Source organism: Rosa rugosa, chromosome 3 (assembly GCF_958449725.1).
Source record: "Rosa rugosa chromosome 3, drRosRugo1.1, whole genome shotgun sequence".
NCBI classification, from domain to species: Eukaryota; Viridiplantae; Streptophyta; class Magnoliopsida; order Rosales; family Rosaceae; genus Rosa; species Rosa rugosa.
In genome coordinates, this window is record NC_084822.1 from 19,255,920 (window position 1) to 19,276,472 (window position 20,553).

Sequence of the window (20,553 nt, forward strand, 5' to 3'; positions counted from 1 at the left end):
TCCAGGCCTTAAATTTCTGTTGACATTCGCATTCGAGAACGACTGAGTCTTCTTAGTAGAGTTCTCTTCGAATGTGTAGTCCGTCAACCTTTCAGCAGCAGCCTGTGCGGAGGCCAAATCTTGGACCCTTTGCCGCTGAAGTTCTGTCCTCGCCCATGGCTTTAAGCCTTCAAGGAAATAGAACAACCGATCCTTCTCTGACATGTCCGGGATGTCAAGCATGAGCACAGATAACTTGTTCACAAAGTCTCGGATGTTGTTGGTGTGCTTGAGCTCCCTTAGTTGTCGTCTGGCAATGTATTCTACATTCTCGGGGAAGAATTGAGCTTTGAGTTCCTTCTTAAGATCTTCCCAAGTGTCAACGGTGCATACTCCTCTTTGGATGTCATTATATTTGGTTCTCCACCATAGTTTAGCATCTCCCGACAAATACATTGTCGCCATGTTCACCTTCACCTCTTCCGAGTCTGGCTTCACTGCTCGAAAGTATTGTTCCATATCAAATAATTAATTCTCAAGCTCCTTAGCATCTCGCGCCCCTCCAAAAGCTTGAGGTTCCGGTATCTTTAGCTTCCTGTAGTTCGTCACATGTTGGTTTCCCATCGCACGGATGGTCAGGTTGAGCTTAGTATTCATCTCCACTAGCTCATTCCTGAAAGCATCAATGGTGGCTCAGACATCTTCTGCCATATTGTCCACTGTCACCTGGAGTGTATCAAGGGCATCACTCATTGCCCCCATTTGCTCGTTCGGAATGGGAGTTTCTTCCTCATTTCTCTCCCTTCTGCTTCCTCGAGCTTTGCATTTTTCAAGAGCCACAACTTGGTCCTTTAGGCTCTCCACCTCTATCATCCGCGCCGCCAACCCATCCAGGTTGACGCGGTCCAACACATTAGTGATATCAATCAACCTATCAGGCACTCCCGCAATTTCTCCGAGTTGTTGGTCATACCAATCGAATCTTTGTTGGTTTGTCATCTTCCCTATCATCGTAGTGCTTCTTGAGCCGAGTTGGCTCTGATACCAACTGTCACGGGCTGAACTTTGCAGTGCGCAAAGCGGACCGTGCGGCACTTGCTAGCAAGCAAGTCAGCCAAGTGAGTACCTTGCAAGGAACAATGAAAGCCACACGATATTAAAATAGTGTTAGCGACAAGCAAGAACACAATTATATGAATGTTGGGCAACCACGAAGAACAATGAATAATCGAAAGGAAAGATCAAAGAGCAATCTCACGGGACACAGATGATTGAATAATTCCTCTTTTATTGATGGTAAGACGGCAAGGGAGGCAAAAGTACATGTGCTTACCTATACTAGTTCCGTAGTCCAAACTATGCCGACTAGGAACCCCTCCCCAAAGAGCATATCTGCCTTACATGAACATGGCAGGAGGAAACATGAAAAAGGCCGAGGAGACTAAATGCTAAATAAAATAAAGGGGAAACGATCATTTACCCAATTTTAGCTTAAAAATTACCCACTTACCCAAACACTCTAAGAGATTATTTCCCTAATACCCAATTAAGTATTTTTTAATTCATTTTTGGGACAATTTTGCCCTCTCCTTCTTTGTCACTTTGAGAAAGAAGTCATTGGAGACCTTGCTTGACTCCGGTGGCGGACTCCGGCGACTAATGAGTTTAGGGTTTAGGGTAAATGGGTAAACCCTAAATCCTAAACTGTCAATAGATATTAGATTGGGTAAATGAGGTTAAAAAACTCTTAGTGGAGCAAGTGGGCAATTTTTAGACTAAAATTGGGTAAGTGGTCACGACCCCAAAAACTTAATGGGGTAAGTGGGAGCATTGACGCTATAAATACATGGGTAATCTCAAATTTATCAATTTCCAATTTTGATTATATGGACCGCACAAAATTCTTGTATTCCTACTGATGTAGTCTAACTTAATTATTAGTTATATGGAAAAGTATACCTCCCATAACCAATAAGGTAGAGAAAATAGAATCTATCAAATTCAACCGTTGGATGTTATCATGACATGGAGAAATGGCTATGGTCAAAATTTCAGCTATTTTCGTTATTGTTTGGGTCTCGATCTACTAGATCAACTCTAAACCCTAAATACCACATAAAACTAACATTCTCATAACCGCTCATTCGCAACTTCTTTTTTCGATCTGTCAGCTCTCACACTCTCGTGGGTATGTGCTATATCAACTAATGTAAAAATTTCGGGAATTTTATCTCCTCATGGTTCAGCTCCCCTTAGGGAAGTATAAGCATATAAAGGGTTGAGCGCTTTGTTTGATGTGGAAATGACGGCGGATGGGATTAACTTTTTTACACATTACCTATGAATAAGCTATAAATAGATGGATAATGTCAAATTTATTGATTTCCAATTTCGATTTTTTGGATCGCACAAAATCCTTATATGTCTACTAATGTGGTTTAACTTGTTTAGTAGTTGTATCAAATAGTATACATTTCATGATAAAAAATTTGGAGAAAATAGAATTTATCAAAATTTACCGTTGGATGCCATCATGATAAGAATATATGATTATGGTCAAAATTTTAAATATTTTTGTCGTTATTTGGGTCTCGATCTAATAGGTCAACCATAAACCCTATATACCACATAAAACTAATATGCTCATAACCGCTCATTTGCAACTTATTTTTTCGATCTGCCAACTCTTACACTCTCGTGGATATGAGTTATATCAACTAATGTAAAAATTTTGGAAAGTTTATCTCCTCATGATTCAGTTCCCCTTAAAGAAGTAGAAGCGTATAAAGGGTTGACCGTTTTATTTAATGTCGAAATGACGGCGGATTGGGTTAATTTTTTTACACATTACCTACGAATATGCTACAAATAGATGGGTAATGCCGAATTCATCGATTTTCAATTTTGATTATTTAGATTGCACAAAATCCGTATATATCTACTAATGTGGTCTTTGTTATTAGTTGTATCAAATAGTATACCTTTCATGAGGAACAATGTGGAGGAAATAGACTTTATCAAAATTGACCGTTAGATGTTATCATGATAAGAAGATATAATTATGGTCAAAATTTCATCTATTTTCGTCGTTATTTGGGTCTCGATCTATTAGGTCAACCTTAAACTCTTAATACCACATAAAACTAATATGCTTATAACCGCTCATTCGCAACTTATTTTTTCGATCTGCCAGCTCTTACACTTTCGTCGGTACGAGCTATATCAACTAATGTAAAAAATTTAGGAAGTTTATCTTCTCGTGATTCAGCTCCCCTTAGGGAAGTATAAATGTATAAAGGGTTGACCGTTTTGTTTGTTGTCAAAATGAAGGCGAATCGGGTTAATTTTTTTTACACAATACTTACTAATACGCTATAAATAGATGGGTAATGTCAAATTTATCAATTTTCAATTTTGATTTTTTGAATCGCACAAAATCTTTGTATACATACAAATTTATTGATTTTGCTTTCTTCCACCCTTTTGCATAATCCAAATTATGCCTTCAATTTCTATCTAACACCAAAAAAAAGAAAAAGATTATAATAAGTGAGATACAATTTGAAGGTTGCCTGCATTACCTATATATATTAATTTGGTTAATGCAATTCAGAATGAGAAGATGAAGAGCGTTGGATCTGAAGCTGAGGCATATGCCATTGCTAACAAACACTGACTAATCTAATAGCTTTCGACTCCAAAGTTTAAATACTCCGAATCACTATAAAATTTCACTAGTTGCATTACCTACACTTATTTAAGTGTACCAAGTGGGTCGTCTGAACGCTAATATGGCTTCTCTCGATTAACATTGAATATATGCAGTACGCTAGCATTCAATGCGCTAGGAATGGTTTAAATTTTTTTTTTTTGTCAAAAAGGTTAAATTAATGGGTCCTTGACCCAAAGCACCAAAATAAGAATAGATTAGCCCACTTACCCCAGCAACAGATTTTTGTTCCCACCTACATAGTTTAACGTTAAATGACCATTTTGCCCTAAGCCTAATTAATAAATTACAGCATTGCCACTCTCTTTCCTCTCTTCTCTGAGTTCTCTCTCTCTCTTTCTCTCTCCCCAGACGACTCTGGTGTCTCTCTCTCTCTACCCAGCGACTCGGGCGTCTCTCTCCCTCGTTCCAGACGACTTCGGCGTCTCTCTCTCTCCCCAGACGACTCCGGCGTCTCTCTCCCTCGCTCCACATGACTCCGGCGTCCCTCTGTCTCTCTCTGTCGAGGTTCCTCGAGCTTCGTATCGAGGTCAAGTGACTCGCTGTACCAGTAAAACGTGCCGGCCGGCGACTTCGAGCTTCAAGTCGGAAGAAATCGACATCGAGCTTCTGTGCCGGAGCAGTACAATTCAGCGCGACGAGGTGGATGTGGCGAGCGAAGTCGGTGGCTACTCCGACGAGGACTGGAGGTTCGGAGAGGTGAGAGAGGTCGACGGCGAGCTTCGGAGGTGATTCGATCCGGTGGTTTTGGTCCGACTATTGATTGGGGTGCCCAAATCAATTTCTAGCTTCTTTTTTTTTTTTTTTGAATGTCTATTGCCCCCTAATAAACGTCTATTACCCCTCTATTGGAGGGCAATAGACGGCTATTGGGGGGCAATAGACGTTTTGAATTGATGTAATCTCCTTTTTTTTTTTCTGTAATCAAAGTTTTATTTGTCTAAATTTAGGGAGATTAGTTCTCATTCTGGCAAATGAAACTACTATTAGGGGGCAATAGACGTCTATTGGGGGGCAATATATGGCTGATAGTCATCTATTGGGGGGCAATACATGGCTGATAGTCATCTATTGGGGGGCAATATATGGCTGATAGTCATCTATTGGGGGGCAATACATGGCTGATAGTCATCTATTGGGGGGCAATACATGGCTGATAGTCATCTATTGGGGGGCAATACATGGCTGATAGTCGTCTATTGAGGGGCAATAGACGTCTATTAGGAGGCAATAGATGTCTATTGGGGGCAAAAAAACTTTCCGGTGAGATTTTCAGCAAATTCCGGTGGGCGGCAGCCGGTGACCGGAATCCGGCGACTGTTGACCGGAATCCGGCGACTGTTGACCGGAATCCGGCGAAAGTTGACCGGATTCTGGCGGCGGTGACCTGATTCCGGCGGCCGGAGACCGGACTCCGGTGGCCAGTGACCGGGCTCCGGCGAAGTCTCCCATGGTTTCTCTCTCTTCCATTTTTTTTTTCTCTCTCTCTCTCTAAGTAACAAAGGGGTGAGGGTAAAATGGTATTAAAAAAAATTAAAAAACAAAAAAAAATAATGGGGTATTAGGGAAGACATCCTTAGAGTGTTTTGGGTAACTTAATGGGGTAAGTGGGAAAAAAATCTCTAAAAATGGTGTAAATGGACAAAAACCCTAAATTAATATTAATTATTTTATTATTTAATTAAGTAAATTTTACTTCTTGTTTTGGTGAATAATTTTTAAAATTGAAGTTTTTTTATTTTTATTTTGAAGGGAAATCTCCTAGAGTCTGGAGATGTAGTTTCAGTTTATGTTTCTCTTCCTCTTCTTTCCTGGGTGAGTGGCTTTTTTCTCACTTGAATCTCTTCATTCTTCTAAGAGTTTTGATGTTGAATTGTGTAGACAATTGAGTTCATTTCGATACTACTGCGCAGTGTACTTCTTTGGGCACCATTTCTGAACTTCAGGAAGTTCCCGATCGAGGGATCCAAACATGAAGTATCCTTGGTCCAAGCCAGAAGATCCCAATCTCGTTAAAGTTGGGTTCTTAAAGTAGACCAGGCTCTGAAACACATTCTTCCCCATTCTGAACCCCGGCACGACGGTGAAGCTGACTGAAAATTCGGTATCGGAATCGTTAACGGTGACGGACTCCATGAACACCTCTGAAAATCTGTGGTTTTTGTTGACCTGAAAGATCGAGATTTGTTGACCGAACGAGAAGGCCAAGCAGTGTAGAAGCAAAGCCCGCATCGACATTTTTACGAAGGCTTCGAAAAACGGAGTGTCCGGAACCTCGTCGGAGTTTATTATGAGCTTTCTCTGGTTTAGGTTTCCGAAGAGGGAGCACTCTGGTTCAGGTTCACAGGCTTCCATTCGGACACCCACACCCACCCCTTCAGCAATTCCCCTACCACCCCCACTTGCAGCAGCAACCGCCGTCGACGGTTCTCTCTCACGCGCCGCCGCCTCACCCTCACCACTTACCCCCTCCCCCGGCCTTCACTCCGCACCTTCCCCCTCCCCTCGTCCCCCCGCCTTTCCACGCTGACCCTCCTCCTCTGGTGGTTGGTCCTCCGTCGACAAACAGATCGACAAGCTCGTCGAGTACTCCACCAAGAACGGACCCAACTGATAAATAAACAATAAGAAAAAAAAAATTTGTATGAATTTTTTACACACCGTTATTTTTTTTTACCCTCTCCTCTTATATGGTGGGATCCTTATAATTTTATTCAACTTAGAAAAGCTATGCAAGTCAGCCGGTTTTCCAAAGGAATGGCCAGGATTGTCCCAATGAAATCAATGGACCAAAAGTATAGTGACCTGCCCGAGCATGCCATGGTTGGAGCACGGCAGAATTAGGTTGTTGAGTTATGGGTGAGAATCAACATTGGGATTTCCGCCGGAGAAGAAGTCGATGTGGGTGGTGGGTCAGTTCAAATTTCTCTTTAAGTACAAGTTCCTGTTTCTGAAATATCATATAAGTGGCGCTACCTACTAATTTTGGCAATGTATTATTAGGTCAGATCCAACCCAACCAATGTGTTTGGACACTAGGAGATCCACCTACTAACTTGTTTTGTTTTCTTGTTAATTGCATTAAAAACTACAAAGCCCACAAATTCAAAAAGCCCATAAGCTCTGCAAAATCAACACATCACTCAATTTCAATAATTCTCCTAAATGAATTCACTCAAAGAGTGAAGATCATTTCTCAATGAAAAGAAAAACAAAGCGAAATCAAAGGAAGCTTACTCCATCTCCTACGAAATCAGCGGATTCTTTGGGCTAAACGGCGCCTTCTTCCTTGGAAGAAAGGACTGAAGAGTGGGACGGGCTTTAAAGTGAACTTTAGGTAAGAAGTGAGGATTACAATAATGTCCTTCTTAATTTATAAATAATGAAAAATATTTAGCCCTTTGGGCCTTTTTGGCTCTACAAGACTAGACAAGGTTTGTCTATAGACAAAAGATTTGTGTCATAAAAGTCTAATATGATTTGCCGTCTTCTCTTTTTTTATGACAAATTTACCGTCTTCTCTTGTTAGTTTATAACTTCATATTTGCAATTCAGAGTCCAACGATACCTAAAACAATTTGAGATAAAAAAGAATCATGACAATCAGTCCTCTATGACAGTCTTGAATCCTTGATAGTGATTATGATTAATATAGTATATTAACTTCAAACACACGTACACTAGCTTCAATTTTTACAATTCTCCTATAACGAAGTCGGCTGCAACTTCATTATCTTGATGCCATCCAACCCTGTTATCAAGCTCTCTGAGCGTGGAACCTTGTATCTAGTGATTCTAGTCTAGCAGTTCTTTGTTGATTTTAGGAAATCATAGCATAAGCGGAAAAGAGGGGGGGGGGGGGGGGGAGAAATCTCTTTGGAAGAACAACAGGTACAAATGTTGAAGTTTTTTTTTTTTTTTGGGTCTAAGGACTCATTTGGAAGTTGGAACTACAACTCATTTAGACCTATCTAACCAACTTGTGGCTGAAATGAAATACATAATTAACTAGATTATATTGTACTTTACAACCTAGATATCTAGTTAAGTGAGTGGAGGAAATAGTAAAGCAAGTGATTGCTGCAAATAGTAGCAACAAGTGGCTGGGCTTTAGCAGTTTCCTAGTTGGACCAAGAAAATACTAACTTCAACACTCCAAGTTGGCCTCTAGATATTCAAATCACTCTCTTGCAAGAGCCTTAGTGAAGATATTTGCAACTTGGTCTTCAGTATTGAGGTAGACCAAATCCACCTCATTTTCTTCACTACATCCATGATGTAATGAAACTTCAAGGCAATGCATTTTGCCAGTAGGGTTATTCCTAAGGTGGGCCCCACAGGACCACCTCAGATTTCAGGGTGAAATTCGAGGCAAGTCCTGTCAGCAGGATAACACAATGAATATCATAAACAGAACAACATCGAATTGAAGTCCATATTTTGGTCTAACCTTATAGTGATACATACGATAACAATGAAAAGAGGCAGAAGATATTTAAGAGGAATTTCATTATAAGAACCAGACAAACTAAAAAAAAAAAAAAAAATAGAGAGAGAGAGAGAGAATGCCTTCATATAAAGAAACAGATTTCGCCTAGTGTCCCTTTATCAAAAACTAGATTTCATCTTACTGAAACCCTAGTTGTGGATGGTGAAGTATAGATTCATTCTTTTTACACTTAAAAGTCGAACTAACGAGGGAGAGGTGATATTGTAAGCTTAGAAAAACATGGCCATTGTCATAACCTTTAGATATGAAGAGAAACCATTATAAACCGCTTTATAAGAATGCCATAACTCGTTAAACTGATCAACGCTACCCTCATGCCAATAGAAAATACCTTGCTTGCCTTGGTCATGTGAAATGCACATGTGTTTAGATGGCGTTGTGTAATATGAAGTATGAGAGATTCTAATGAGGACCACTAAAATGAGGACTTCATGAGGATTTTCTAATCAACGGACCCACTTTTTGATCAAATTTCTGCAAATCAACCGTTAGATGTTTATGTATGCATGTATAAATCATTTATGCAAATTTTCAACCAAATTGAAGGCATTCATAATTATGACTTATCATTTATGTGCATGAACGGTTCAGGTTTGACAGATTTGGTTCGCTCATTGGTTTATCTAGTTTAGTAACTTAATGATTAGCAATTTGGAAGAAAATTATCAAAAGTGATCTAATCATGCATACATAAACATCTAACGGTTAGTTTGCGGTAATGTAATTAAAAAGTGAGTCTTCCAAACCATTGATTAGAAAATCCTCATAAAGTCCTCACTATAGTGGTCCTCATTAGAAGCTCTCCTTATGGAGTATGACTTCTAATAATTAGAATCAATATTTCTAATGCTGTCCTTTGAAAGATCACTTGGTCATTGGATCAATGGTTTCCAAGCCAACCTTGGTATTTGAGATGTACTTAATGCTGAAACTTGTAGCTTGTCCCTTGGACTTTAGCTTGTTATAGAGAGTCACATTACTCAATTGGTGGTAGAATCTGATTCTGCAGTCTTGGTTAACTCTCTCCTCCATAATAACACTGAATTGCATCGCTTGGGTTCTCTATTGTCAAGCTGCAAGTGTTTGATGCAAAAGTTTGAAGATACTTATGTAAAGCATATATATCGTGAATGCAATATGGTGGTTGATGCACTTACTAAGAAGGGGATTGAAGTTGATCATAGTGTTCATCTCATGGAAGACTCTGCTAGTTATGCTACTCAGGCTTATTTAGATGATATCTTTAGATTCAGAAGGGTTCCCAGGAGCCAGGGGTTATCATGGGCTGGCCCTGCCCTAAATTTTAGGGCTGAAGGTAGGGTCGGGCGGGGCCTAGTCAAAGTCAACGAAACTTAGCTAGGGTCGGGCTGAGACTTCAATATGTAAGCCCTTATCCATCCTTAAGGCCAATTTTGTAACGGTAAAAAAGGTTGGGGCTGGCCGGCCTTCCCAATAGGGCCAAATAGAATTGACAAGGGCCGAAATGGCCTTACTTTATTTAACAAATATATATACACACACACACACATTAATTGCTTTGTGTGTGTGTGTGTGTGTATATATATATATTTTTTTTTTTGACAAAATTTGGCGCAATGGTTGTAACGGTGGGTAATCGAAGACTCTTTTTTTTGTTAACCCTATTTAATACATACAATTTTTTGAAGTTACCTTAATAACATTTATAAATATTAGTTAGGGGGGTAGTAATATACAATTAAATCTCTCAAAATTTTCAAAAATTAAATGTTGTTTAACAAAGAAATTAAAGCTTACTAAAACAAGCACAAAATAATAAAGAGATAAGTTGTATGTGGATAAAAAAGGATGAATATATTGAGAAAATAGAAAAAAATAGAAAAAAAATAGAAAAAAATAGAAAATTATTAGGACTTGTTTGGGTGGCTTAAAGGGCTGGGCTGAGCTTGACCCTTATGGTCTCAAACTCTCAATTGAGTCAGCCGGGCTTCATTTCCATGACCCTTACCCTACTCTATTTGAAAAGGAGCTGGGCTTGAAATGGGCTTAGGGGCTAATGATGACCCCTACACGCAGCCCATGCGGTCTGTTAACAGTAACGGGCCATCAACCACTCTAAAGCCCAGTGACAAAAAGTGCACTATAATTTTAAACAAATTACGCCAAATGCCATCGACACTGATACAATTAATTTTTTCAGTTCCCCCAGTTCATTGATACTGATAGAAAGCTCAGACTGCAAAATCAATCGTCAAGCAAGGAAGGCTTTGGCTCCGGAGGCAAAGCAACAGAGAGAGGCTCCGACGACACTAGGCCTTGAAGGTCAGTAACCTAAGAAATTTCTAATTACTGAGGCTCAGTGGGTATAGTTCTCTGATTACGTATTGGTTGTTTGGTTTGGTTTGGTTACTGAGAAATCTGAAGAAAGTGAATAATAAATTTACACTAAAATCTTTATAAATTAATAACCTCGATTATATAATAAATTTCTCCAGTCCTGACTCGGGACCAGTGTATATTACTAAGAACCTCGCTAAATGCATAAGTCAATAATTTCTCTATTTCATGTCATAAAGGGGTGGGAAGAGATTGATTTCTGGGATAGAGGAAACTGGACTTATTGACACATTCAACCAACTCAATATATGTAGATACAAAATGACTTATTAGCCAACAAATTGAACTCTGGAAACAAACAATAAAATCAAAGAAAAGATAAAAAATAGGAATGAAGTATCCTTCATAATGATATTGAAGGTCAGTCACGTTAAACTATTGTGCCTCAGCATATAATTCTACATATGTTCTTCAACTCATCCAGGTAGGCAGCCTCCGGCCGGGGTGCTCAACTTTATTGTTCATGGGTATGGAGCACGAACGGACTTTATTTGATCACCATTTTTCTATGTGAATGCTCGATCTCCTGCTTGTGTTGAACGATCTCAAAACACTTAACTTTTTTAGGGGACAGGTAGATCTGTACTTGTTATGTCTTGTACCTCAATTTACCAGTTTACTAGTCATTTGGACGGTAAACGATAATTACTTTCACTTTTTACCTTGTTTCGAACTTTTAGTGGACCAAAGAGTTGATTTATTTTTTCATTCCTAATTTGAGAAATTTTCCTTCACGAAAGTTGTAGAGGATGTTAAACCGAGTTCGTGGACACGTGGCACGCTTAAATCGGAGTTCGTATGAAGAAGTTATGTGGTAATTTTTCTATAAAAGGAGAAGTTACTGTGGTAAGTTTTCATTTTGGGAAACTTACCCGTCAGTTTCTCTTCTCTCTCTCTCTCTCTCTCTCACCCCGACCCAGTCATCTTCTTCTGACGATTTCTCCCCCGTCCGGTGACGGATTTTGGCGCCACAGATACCGTTGGAAAGCTCACACCGTTATCTTCAATTCTAGGGTGGTTTGGTGGCTCTGTTTGAACTGTGGAAGGCCCAACAACAAAGAGAAAATGTGCCAGAGCTGTCATTCTCGAGTTTTGGTCAGAACTCGAGTTTCCGGGCACCTCCGGCGACAATACTTATTGGATCTTGGAGCTCTTGCAACACACATCAATCCTTCCAAGCCTTTTGATCAAATTTGAAGTGTGGAGCACGAATCGAAGCCATGAAGATCTAGGGTTTCAAATTTCCCCTCTTTGCTTTCAAGGTAAATTCTGAACTTTTAGCTTCAAATTGGATTTTGTTGTAGTTGTGAAACTTGTTGGGCTTGATGAGAGGAAGATTTTGGCATAGGTGTTGATACCCGGTTAGGGGGTTTGCCGGCGGCTCATGGGCCACTGTTGGGCCTGGGGGCGAGTGGGGAGCCGATTCTGGCCTCCTAAATTGGCTGGTTGCACTCCTTGTAACTTGTGGAGCATGTTGGTGTGTGTTTTATAAAGATTGGAGAATGTTTAGTATCGATTGTGATTTTTCCGAAGTGTGGAGTTTCGGTTGTCGATTTCCAGGAATTCGACTGTTGGATATCCCTCGTTTCTATTATATAATATTTAAATTGACGAATTGATCTTAGTAGTGAACTTTGGGATGAATCCGAGAAGAAATGAAGATGTTGGTTTACGAGGGGTTTTCGAGTTTCGTTTTAGAATTGTATTTCATTTTCGAATTGTAGTTTACGAAATATAATTTTGTACAAGACGAGGTACCGACCCATCGCTCGACGAGGATCCTTACGCTTGGCCACGTTAACTATATACTGTGAGTGGACTTTTGATTTTAAGTGATGCATGCGATTATTTTTTCCGAACTAATGATTTATTTATTTATCATTTTATTATAACTTGAGCATAAGAATCGTTTTCAGAAATTTGATTTCAGTTTATCTCATGGATTTGTTTTTAATGATGATTTTTGGAGATTGATTATGATTTATCTCGGTTATCATTTCGGAAATGATTTTGTGTTTACTCTTTTATTTGATATTGAGTTTCCGATTATTTATCTCCGATAAATGGTTATCATTTCAATTTATGTTTTGTTATTGAATTGAGAATATCTTGGCGTGTGGGACACGTCGATGATTTGTTTATTTTATCTTGAGAATTACCGAGTACAGTTGAGAATGGTACTCGCGTTTTCATTTGCGAGATATTAGGTAAGCTTTCTGGACTTTTTGGATTTACGGATTTACTGGTTTTCGAATGTTTTCTTTCACCATACTTGGGTTGCTTTATTTTAGTTCTCCTCCTCACATGAGTTGCAGTCGAGTCTCCTCCTCACTTGCTTTGTGTTTGTGGGTCGAAGTTGAGGATAGAGCCTGGGGGGCTCCTTTGTGGTATGGTGATGTTTGTCTTCCCCATATTATTTGTTTGCTTAACCAGTGGGGCTGGCTTGTTTCCACGAGGTTTCGAGTTTAAGGAAATATGTTTTATAAACCTTGCATGAATCAAGATTATTTTTTTAAAGGATGAACATGTGGGAAAGTATAAATTCTTCCCTTATTTCATTTGTTACAATTAATTATTTTTGTCCACTCACGCTAACCTTTTTAAATGCTTTCCCTTGGGCCCTTTGGTTTCAAATGTCCAGTTCGCAGTGTTGTTGTTCGGCATATTTAGGAGTTGAGGCATAATATCCGCATCCGCTGCTACCATCTCGTATTGTAGGTTATATGTTTAACCTACCAAACTTTATTTTAGTTTCTTATCTTAGATTGCTCTGATCACCTTAGGGATGTTATCTAAATTGTAGTATTTTCTTTAGGGTTTATTATCCAATAACGAGGATTTGATGTAATTTAATTTGAGGATCTTTTGTTGGAATATTGGTACTTGAGTTGTGATTTTTTTTTGTTGGTTGTGGAGTTGTTTGGATTAGGGGAGTAGGGTGGCTCCAGGAGAATAATGTTGGATTGTTAGAAGTGTAAATGTGTTCTTATAGGTTTTGGGTTGCCTACTTTTAGGGGAGGTTCTTCCGAATTTTCGATAAAACCTTCTTTACAAGTGGGCTCCGCAGGACCACCTCGGATTTCAGGGTGAAATTTCGAGGCGGATCCTGTCAGTACCACTTTACGGTGCAAACCCTCTTCTTGGTGACGGAGATAGGCAACTAGGATAGACAGGCCAAGCGACAATAGACTAATTAGCAAGGACAAGCGCAAATCTCTCTTGGACGAGCATGTCCACTAGGATACAGCCAAGACACCTAGTGGCGTCCAATAGGCCCATCTTCCGGTGTGGTGACATGACATAGCTTAGCCTTAGAGAACTCTTGATCTTTGCACTCTCGTGAATATGGTCAAAATGTTGTACCCTTCTTATTGGTGAATCGGATAAGAACAAGAGTGAAAAGGTATTTCGTGACATCATCGATCAGAACTGGCTTTTCAACTTCTTTGATTGATCTGCTTTGTTGAATTTGATTCAAATTCTAGCTATATGAGACTGACGTTATTTAGGACAGGAAGACTGAAAAGGGAAGGAAGAGAGCATTATGAATTGCCCTATTTGATCTAGTCTCTTTAATTACCGAGACCCGTAAATACAAAGATATAATAATAATAAAATGGATTATAACCACCAAAAAAAATTTCAAAACATAACTTTTAGAAAAGCTATTGGACATCAGCAGCCAGCTAATGGTCTTAAATTCTGTTGCATCTCAGTAGAAAACGAAACAAGCCTGGCTTCATACCAAGATCAGAATCAAGAGCACAAGAAGGGTAATCCGGGAGGGAATACTTCAACTCAAACAAGGCTATATTCAAATCCTTAAACTACGTCCAAACTTCATTACAAAAGATTGAAAAGCAAAAAATCTATATTTTGACAGTTTTATACTAATAAGGACACAGAGCCCAGACCCAAAGCAAATGGAACAGATCTGGTTCCAAATTTTAATGCAGAATTACTAAGATTCTCAATTTTTTGAAAAATTTACAGCGATGCCACTGAGGTATCGTCTCATCTAAAATCAAATTCAAGAATGTTTCCAAATGCATCCCAAGGTTCCATGGCAGATCCAATCTCCTTCATAGCGAGATCATAGAGTAGTTTTAGAAATTGTTTTACTATACCATTTCTGAAAATTGCATTAGAAATAAAAATAATGAATATTTATTCCGTTGTGAGTTGCGGTATGATATCATCCATATGGGAACTCCCCAGTCCCATTTTCAAAGTGGGTTTGATCAAGACCTCTAATGTTGTTATGTGAGCAGTCTTTCCATCACTCTAATCTTAAGGACTTATTTGTTTATGGGAATTCAAATCCTAAGGGAAGGGACTAGTCATAGTATATCAAGCTTTCCACTTGGTTTCATGTTCTCTTTCGGAATCTAAGATGCTTTGATTTTTTGTTTTATAATTGTAAAAGCTGCATTGCTTTTATCTAGAAACTATGTATTTGCTAGATTGTTCCTTATCTGACGTGGGTTTGTTTTTTTCTTTATTTTGTTTTCTGCAGATTTAATGTTGTTTTCAATTAATCAAACATATATGATGGATGATGATCACACAGATGGATAAAATGTATGCTCCTCCATCATGGGAGTGTGCCCAACATTTTGTAAGACAAGGTGTCTCTATCATTTTCTCATCATAAGAAACCATGTTTTTCTTAGGATTAGTTTTAGAACTGCATGTCTGTGTACCTCAACATCCTAACCTTATAGATTCTTAATAGAATTCTCAATTGAATTGGAGGATAAGGTGTGAGTATGTAGAGTTTGTGCAGCTACATATCCCAAGTTTATATTTTCTGGTTTCTTCTCTCTGATTGGGTTTGAGTCTTATTTATTTTTTAAGATATTGTTTTGGAGTTACTAAATTTTTAATCTTTTTGATTCCCCGCAGGCGAGATTCAATGTGTTTCTGGTTTTCACGGAGGTGGTGGCTCAAGATCAATAGCAGTAGCCAAAGTTTGACTCAATCCCCAAAAGAAATTGCAATAGTAGCAGAGCTCACCATCATCTCATCTCCATCTCGAAGTAATAGCAGCTAAATATTGTCTCAATCTTCAAGGCACAAGCAGTAGCAGAACTGGACGAGTACGAGTGCAATAGCAGAACTGGATGAGTGTCTGATGTGATTTCTCTCTCTTTATAAAATAAGCAAATACGTACATCTGGAAATATAAAAAAAAATTATAAGTTACATATGAGAATACATATGACAAAAACACCAACAATATACAAAATATTAAACCACATCAAAAAATAAACACCAATAATAATGAAATACATAACCAAAATCAATAATTGTCCAAAAAAAAAAACCAAACCAATAATAATTAGGCAAACCAGTTCCAGTTCACAAACATAAGCAAATAAAAAAAAATAACCAGAAAATAAACCCAACAGACTGTGGTCCGCAGAATTAGACAGTCCAAAGTCCATGCAAGAAAACTAAACCAAAAGTAAATTGTCGGAATTAAAAAAAAAACACACCAAAAGAAAACTCAAACCACAGATTGTTCATGGGAAATAGAATGAAGAATTATTTGCCATGTAGCATTGTCGCTGCTATTGTCTTCGAGCTAGCTCCTGGTGGAAGCGGTGGTAGTGGGTGTAAGAAGTCCATCATCTGCGGCGATTGTAGGTTTTGGATGTCCACGAACTAGGGTTGCTGCCAATGTTTTTAAATGCGAAAGCGAAGGCGAAGGCGACCGCCTAGAGCCTCACGAGGCGAGTGCCTCAAGGCGTTAAGGCGACCGCCTTTCCCGTAACTATTATAATAATACATTACATTTATAAATAATATGAATATACTTAAACATGATTCTAAATAAGCACTTTCATAACAGTAAATTCAATAATACATAGGTTCATACTAAATTAATTCAAAAATAACAAACGCACTTCATTCTTCTAAATTATAATTATCATATCCATCCACACCCACATGAATATCATCACTGATGTTGCATCTGTGTGGGGAGCCAAAGTAAGGTCTTCTATCTCATCATCTTCATCCCTAAGTAATGCAGTAAGTTTTCTCATATTTTGTCTCTTCCATTTCTCTTTCTAACGGATGATTAATCAAATATGGTTTATATTGATTGTTGGGCCCATGCTTTAACCAGCAAAAACCAAGAAATTGTTAAATCAATTTTGGCATAGATGGTTTTGTTGCTGATTTAAAATGAATAATTGTACAAACATTTGCAATAATTAATAGTATTGTACACGACATAAAAGAAGTGTGGGAAATAATTAATAGTTTCCTTCTCTCGTTTTGAGAAATCCCATAATCCAAAGTTCCAAACGACGTCGTCCCTACAGAAAAAAGGGCCCATTTGATAAACAAAAAAAAAAGCCCAGACTTCATCTTCTTCCTCTCGCCCCTCTCGCTCCGTCGCTTTTATGCTCTGTTTCTGCAAAAAAATGCCGCCCCGACGCCTGGGCTGACGCTTTTCCAACAGCAAGCCTCATTTTGAACCAGCGAGGCGTTTTCCGGTCGCCTTACACCGGAGCGCGCCCCGGGCTCGCCTCTAAATCGCCTTTGAAAACATTGGTTGCTGCTACAATATCTAAGCCGTAACCTGCATCATTTGGTACTACATTTGCATCATTTGGTACTGCATCTGCTTCATACTCCATGCCTCTGCTAGTTCCCTCTCCAAATACACTCCTCATCATCCGGCCGAGCTCCGCCGCAGCTGGTACAGCTTCCACAAGGTTGAGCTTGTTCTCTTGGTTTTTCTCCTGCTTGTCCTGCTTCTTTATTTCAAGCTCCATGAGGTTGCGTTCGATGATAAAGTAGAGGTCATGCAGATCCCTCATTTCTAGGTCAAAGACGCTTTTACCCTTCAAACAGCTAAACATGATCTGAGAGATCTCCTTATCCCGATTTTCTCTTTTTACCTTTTTGGTCTGCTCCCGAGCTTTATCTATACGCTGTCTTAAGAAGGTCTCCTGGTCGACCATCTTTCTTGTCTTGTCCATTTCCGGCATATCTCGGAACCTCGTCAGCAGTTGGCGGACTTCTGGATGACTTGGGAAGACCTCCGGCTCAGAGTCAAAGGGGCTGTAGATGATTGCCGCGGCCTTGATGTCACAGAGAGTGCTTATCTCGTCTACCTTCTTTAGAAGGCTCTTCTTTCTTTTCCTGAATGTGGTTTTTCGGGAACTCTCATTGGCGATGTAGTGCAATCTCACCCTCCTTCTAGCCATGGCTAGCTAGCTAGCAAAGAAAATGGTCAGAAGCTAGGGATTGAACAAAGTAAGGAAGAAATAGCTTTGCTTTCTGGGAGTGCAGAGAAATGAACGTACTATTAGGTTTGCTATATATAGAGCTTGCAAAGGGGTACCTAAATCAAATTTTACTAGAGTTGGGGTCCTGATTTGAAAATTTTATTCATTCTTAAAATGAGACAGATATATTCCATTGTGTGCCTGAGATGTAAAATTTAATGAGGGGCTTATGCATGTACTGATGGGAGCAAATCATTGTTAGGTTCGTTTAATTTTATAAATTGAAATGGAAACTAATTTTATATGAGAATTGGCATTATTCATTGAGTTTCAAAAATGACAAAAACCTTAGGATATGTTGTCAAGTGTTAGAGAAAGAAGGATTTTATGTAAATGGTCATTAAAGTGAGTTATTACAATATATGTGTCATAGATACCCTGCAACAGAAATTTTGACAAGTTGTCTACATGCATTTTATTAAAAGTTTTAATTTGTAATACCCCAAAAATTCGTTATTAATTTCTTGAAATTTCCTGAAATTAATAAAGTTCTCGCTAACACGAATTTGTGGACTGAGGGTGGAGCGAAAGTGTTTCGGACGAATAATTACTCGAAACGTTTTATTTTCAAGGAGTCAAAGGGTTGAGTTTTGATTCATTGAGTTTCTAAGAAAACTTCGGTCATGAAAGTCGTAGAGCGCGTCGATACGAGTTTGTGGACATGCGGAACCCGAAAATCGGAGTTCGTATGAAGAAGTTATTATCAGCAGAACAACCTTCTATTTTTGAAAATTCCCTATAAATAGAAAAATCTGAAAATAAAATCAGAAATTGCAAGTTTCCAAAAATGGAAGTTTCCAAGATCGGAAACTCTCCCAAAAAACCCAAATCGACTCGTGTAACAGCCACTGACCCGTTTTCCTTTCTCCGGCGATTTCTTCGTCATCCAGCCACCTCTGGCCGCGCCACCGATCGCATTCAAACGGGCTCTTTCTTCTCTTCAAGTCTGTGGTGGTTTGGTGGCACGATTTGAGCCGTAGAAGGTGCAGCAAGGCGGAGAAGGCGGTGGCGGCACGACCTCCGACCCATTGTGATTTCTCACGTTTTCGGCCATCTCCGGCGCCGATTCTTGGGGGCTTTTGAAGCTCATGAGATGCTGATCAATCCTTCCAAGCGACTTGAAGCAATTTGAAGTGTGGAGGTCAAATCGAAGAGTTGAAATTCTAGGGTTTCGATCAACCCCTTCTCTTTCGAGGTAAATTCTGGTCAAATGGCTTAGATTCTGTAGTCTATTGTTTCGGTCTGAGGACCTATTGTCACATTGGTGATTGAGGCAAGAAAATCGGGAACCACGCCTTTGGCCGGGTGAGTAGTTACAATCAGTTAGAGCTCTAGTCTGTCTGCCAATGTACTGCTTGGGGGATAACTTTGTGTTATCGTTCTCATGAGTACATGTTTGTAAAAGAGAGTTTCAGGTGGTTTCTTTCTTTTATTTTCCATGAGGGACTTGGGTTCTTACTAAGTAGTGGGAATTTTCACTTGAGTTGAAATGGTGATTTCTTGGCTTTAGCATGAGTTGTTTGAATTCCTTATTTATTTTCCTTTTTCTCTTTTATTGCTTGATTTTAATGTAATCTCCTAAACTAAACTATATGCAGGGATTACTATGATTTCTATTGTTTGATTTTAATGTAATCTCCTGAACTAAACTATATGCAGGGATTACTATGGTTTTGGATTGTGTGCTTTTGGTGAACTCCTGAACAAATTTTCTATGCAGGGATTACTGGTTTTATTTAGTTTAATTTGTGAGTGCAGTTGGGGTTGAGACTCATAGTGAGTTGAGAAATGCTTTATCATATCATGGTGGTGATAAATGCTTCATGTTGAGAGGAAAGAAAAGTGATTTCTTGGATTTGTTGTTGAGATTTCAAATGATTTGGTATGTCAATGTGGTGACTTGTGTTTTCTTTAAAAAGAAAAAGATTTGATTTTGAAATAATCATTGAGTTGATTTGTTGTTCTTGAGTCGAAAAGGTGTTTTGTGGTTATTAGGGTTTACTCACATGAGCTTGCAAAAGCTTATTGGGTTTGTTGTTTCAACCCGGTGCACTATTCCACAGTGTACGGGTTATTGTGTAGGTTAGAGTAACGAGTAACCGTTGTTGAAGCAGAGGCTTTGTTGCTGTCGTAGCTTGGATGTAGAAGTACTTTTGGTTCTAGTCTTCCGCTGTGTAGTGAGTTTGGTGGGTGTGTTTACTGATTGAATTGTCATTCAGTTTAATTTGTAACCTGTTTTGTAATGTAATATATGACTCTAAAGAATGAGTCGGTATTGACATTGTGAGCTCGGTTTGTTTTGTTGCTTAGTTTAAATGAAAAATTTTCTGAGTATTTTTTTAGGTTTGTTAGGTTATCGCGTTCCGATTGTGCTGGAGCAGCACGTGTAGCCCACGCTGCACCATTTTCCGTCACACTCCCACACCAACCACCGCCGGGATCACCAATGAATATGAATTCAGCATTACCTCCAATTTCACTGGCTAATGCATCAAGAATTCGTTGCACTCATCCGGTCTATGTGAGAACAAGCCGCATGCCCTACAAAGTCCCTTTAGCTTGAAACCAAAACTCTGGCTGCTCCATAGCTGGCATCGGACATCGATCAACACCCTAAAGTGTTGCTTAGCAAACCCCCGATTCAGAGCAAGGTT

The 20,553-nt window shown here is 39.1% G+C and overlaps 1 protein-coding gene across 1 annotated transcript; it reads right to left on the reverse strand.

Moving 5' to 3' along the window:
* Window positions 1-17,107: 17,107 nt before the first annotated feature.
* Window positions 17,108-17,818, reverse strand: LOC133737385 (agamous-like MADS-box protein AGL80). Its single transcript, XM_062164950.1, has one exon. The coding sequence runs from the start codon at window positions 17,816-17,818 to the stop codon at window positions 17,108-17,110; it is 711 nt and encodes a 236-aa protein (XP_062020934.1).
* Between the last annotated feature and the right edge of the window lie 2,735 nt (window positions 17,819-20,553).

Bases quoted from the DNA above. Each gene is read 5' to 3' on its own strand.
- LOC133737385 (XM_062164950.1), bottom strand. From the start codon at position 17,818: ATGGCTAGAAGGAGGGTGAGATTGCACTACATCGCCAATGAGAGTTCC.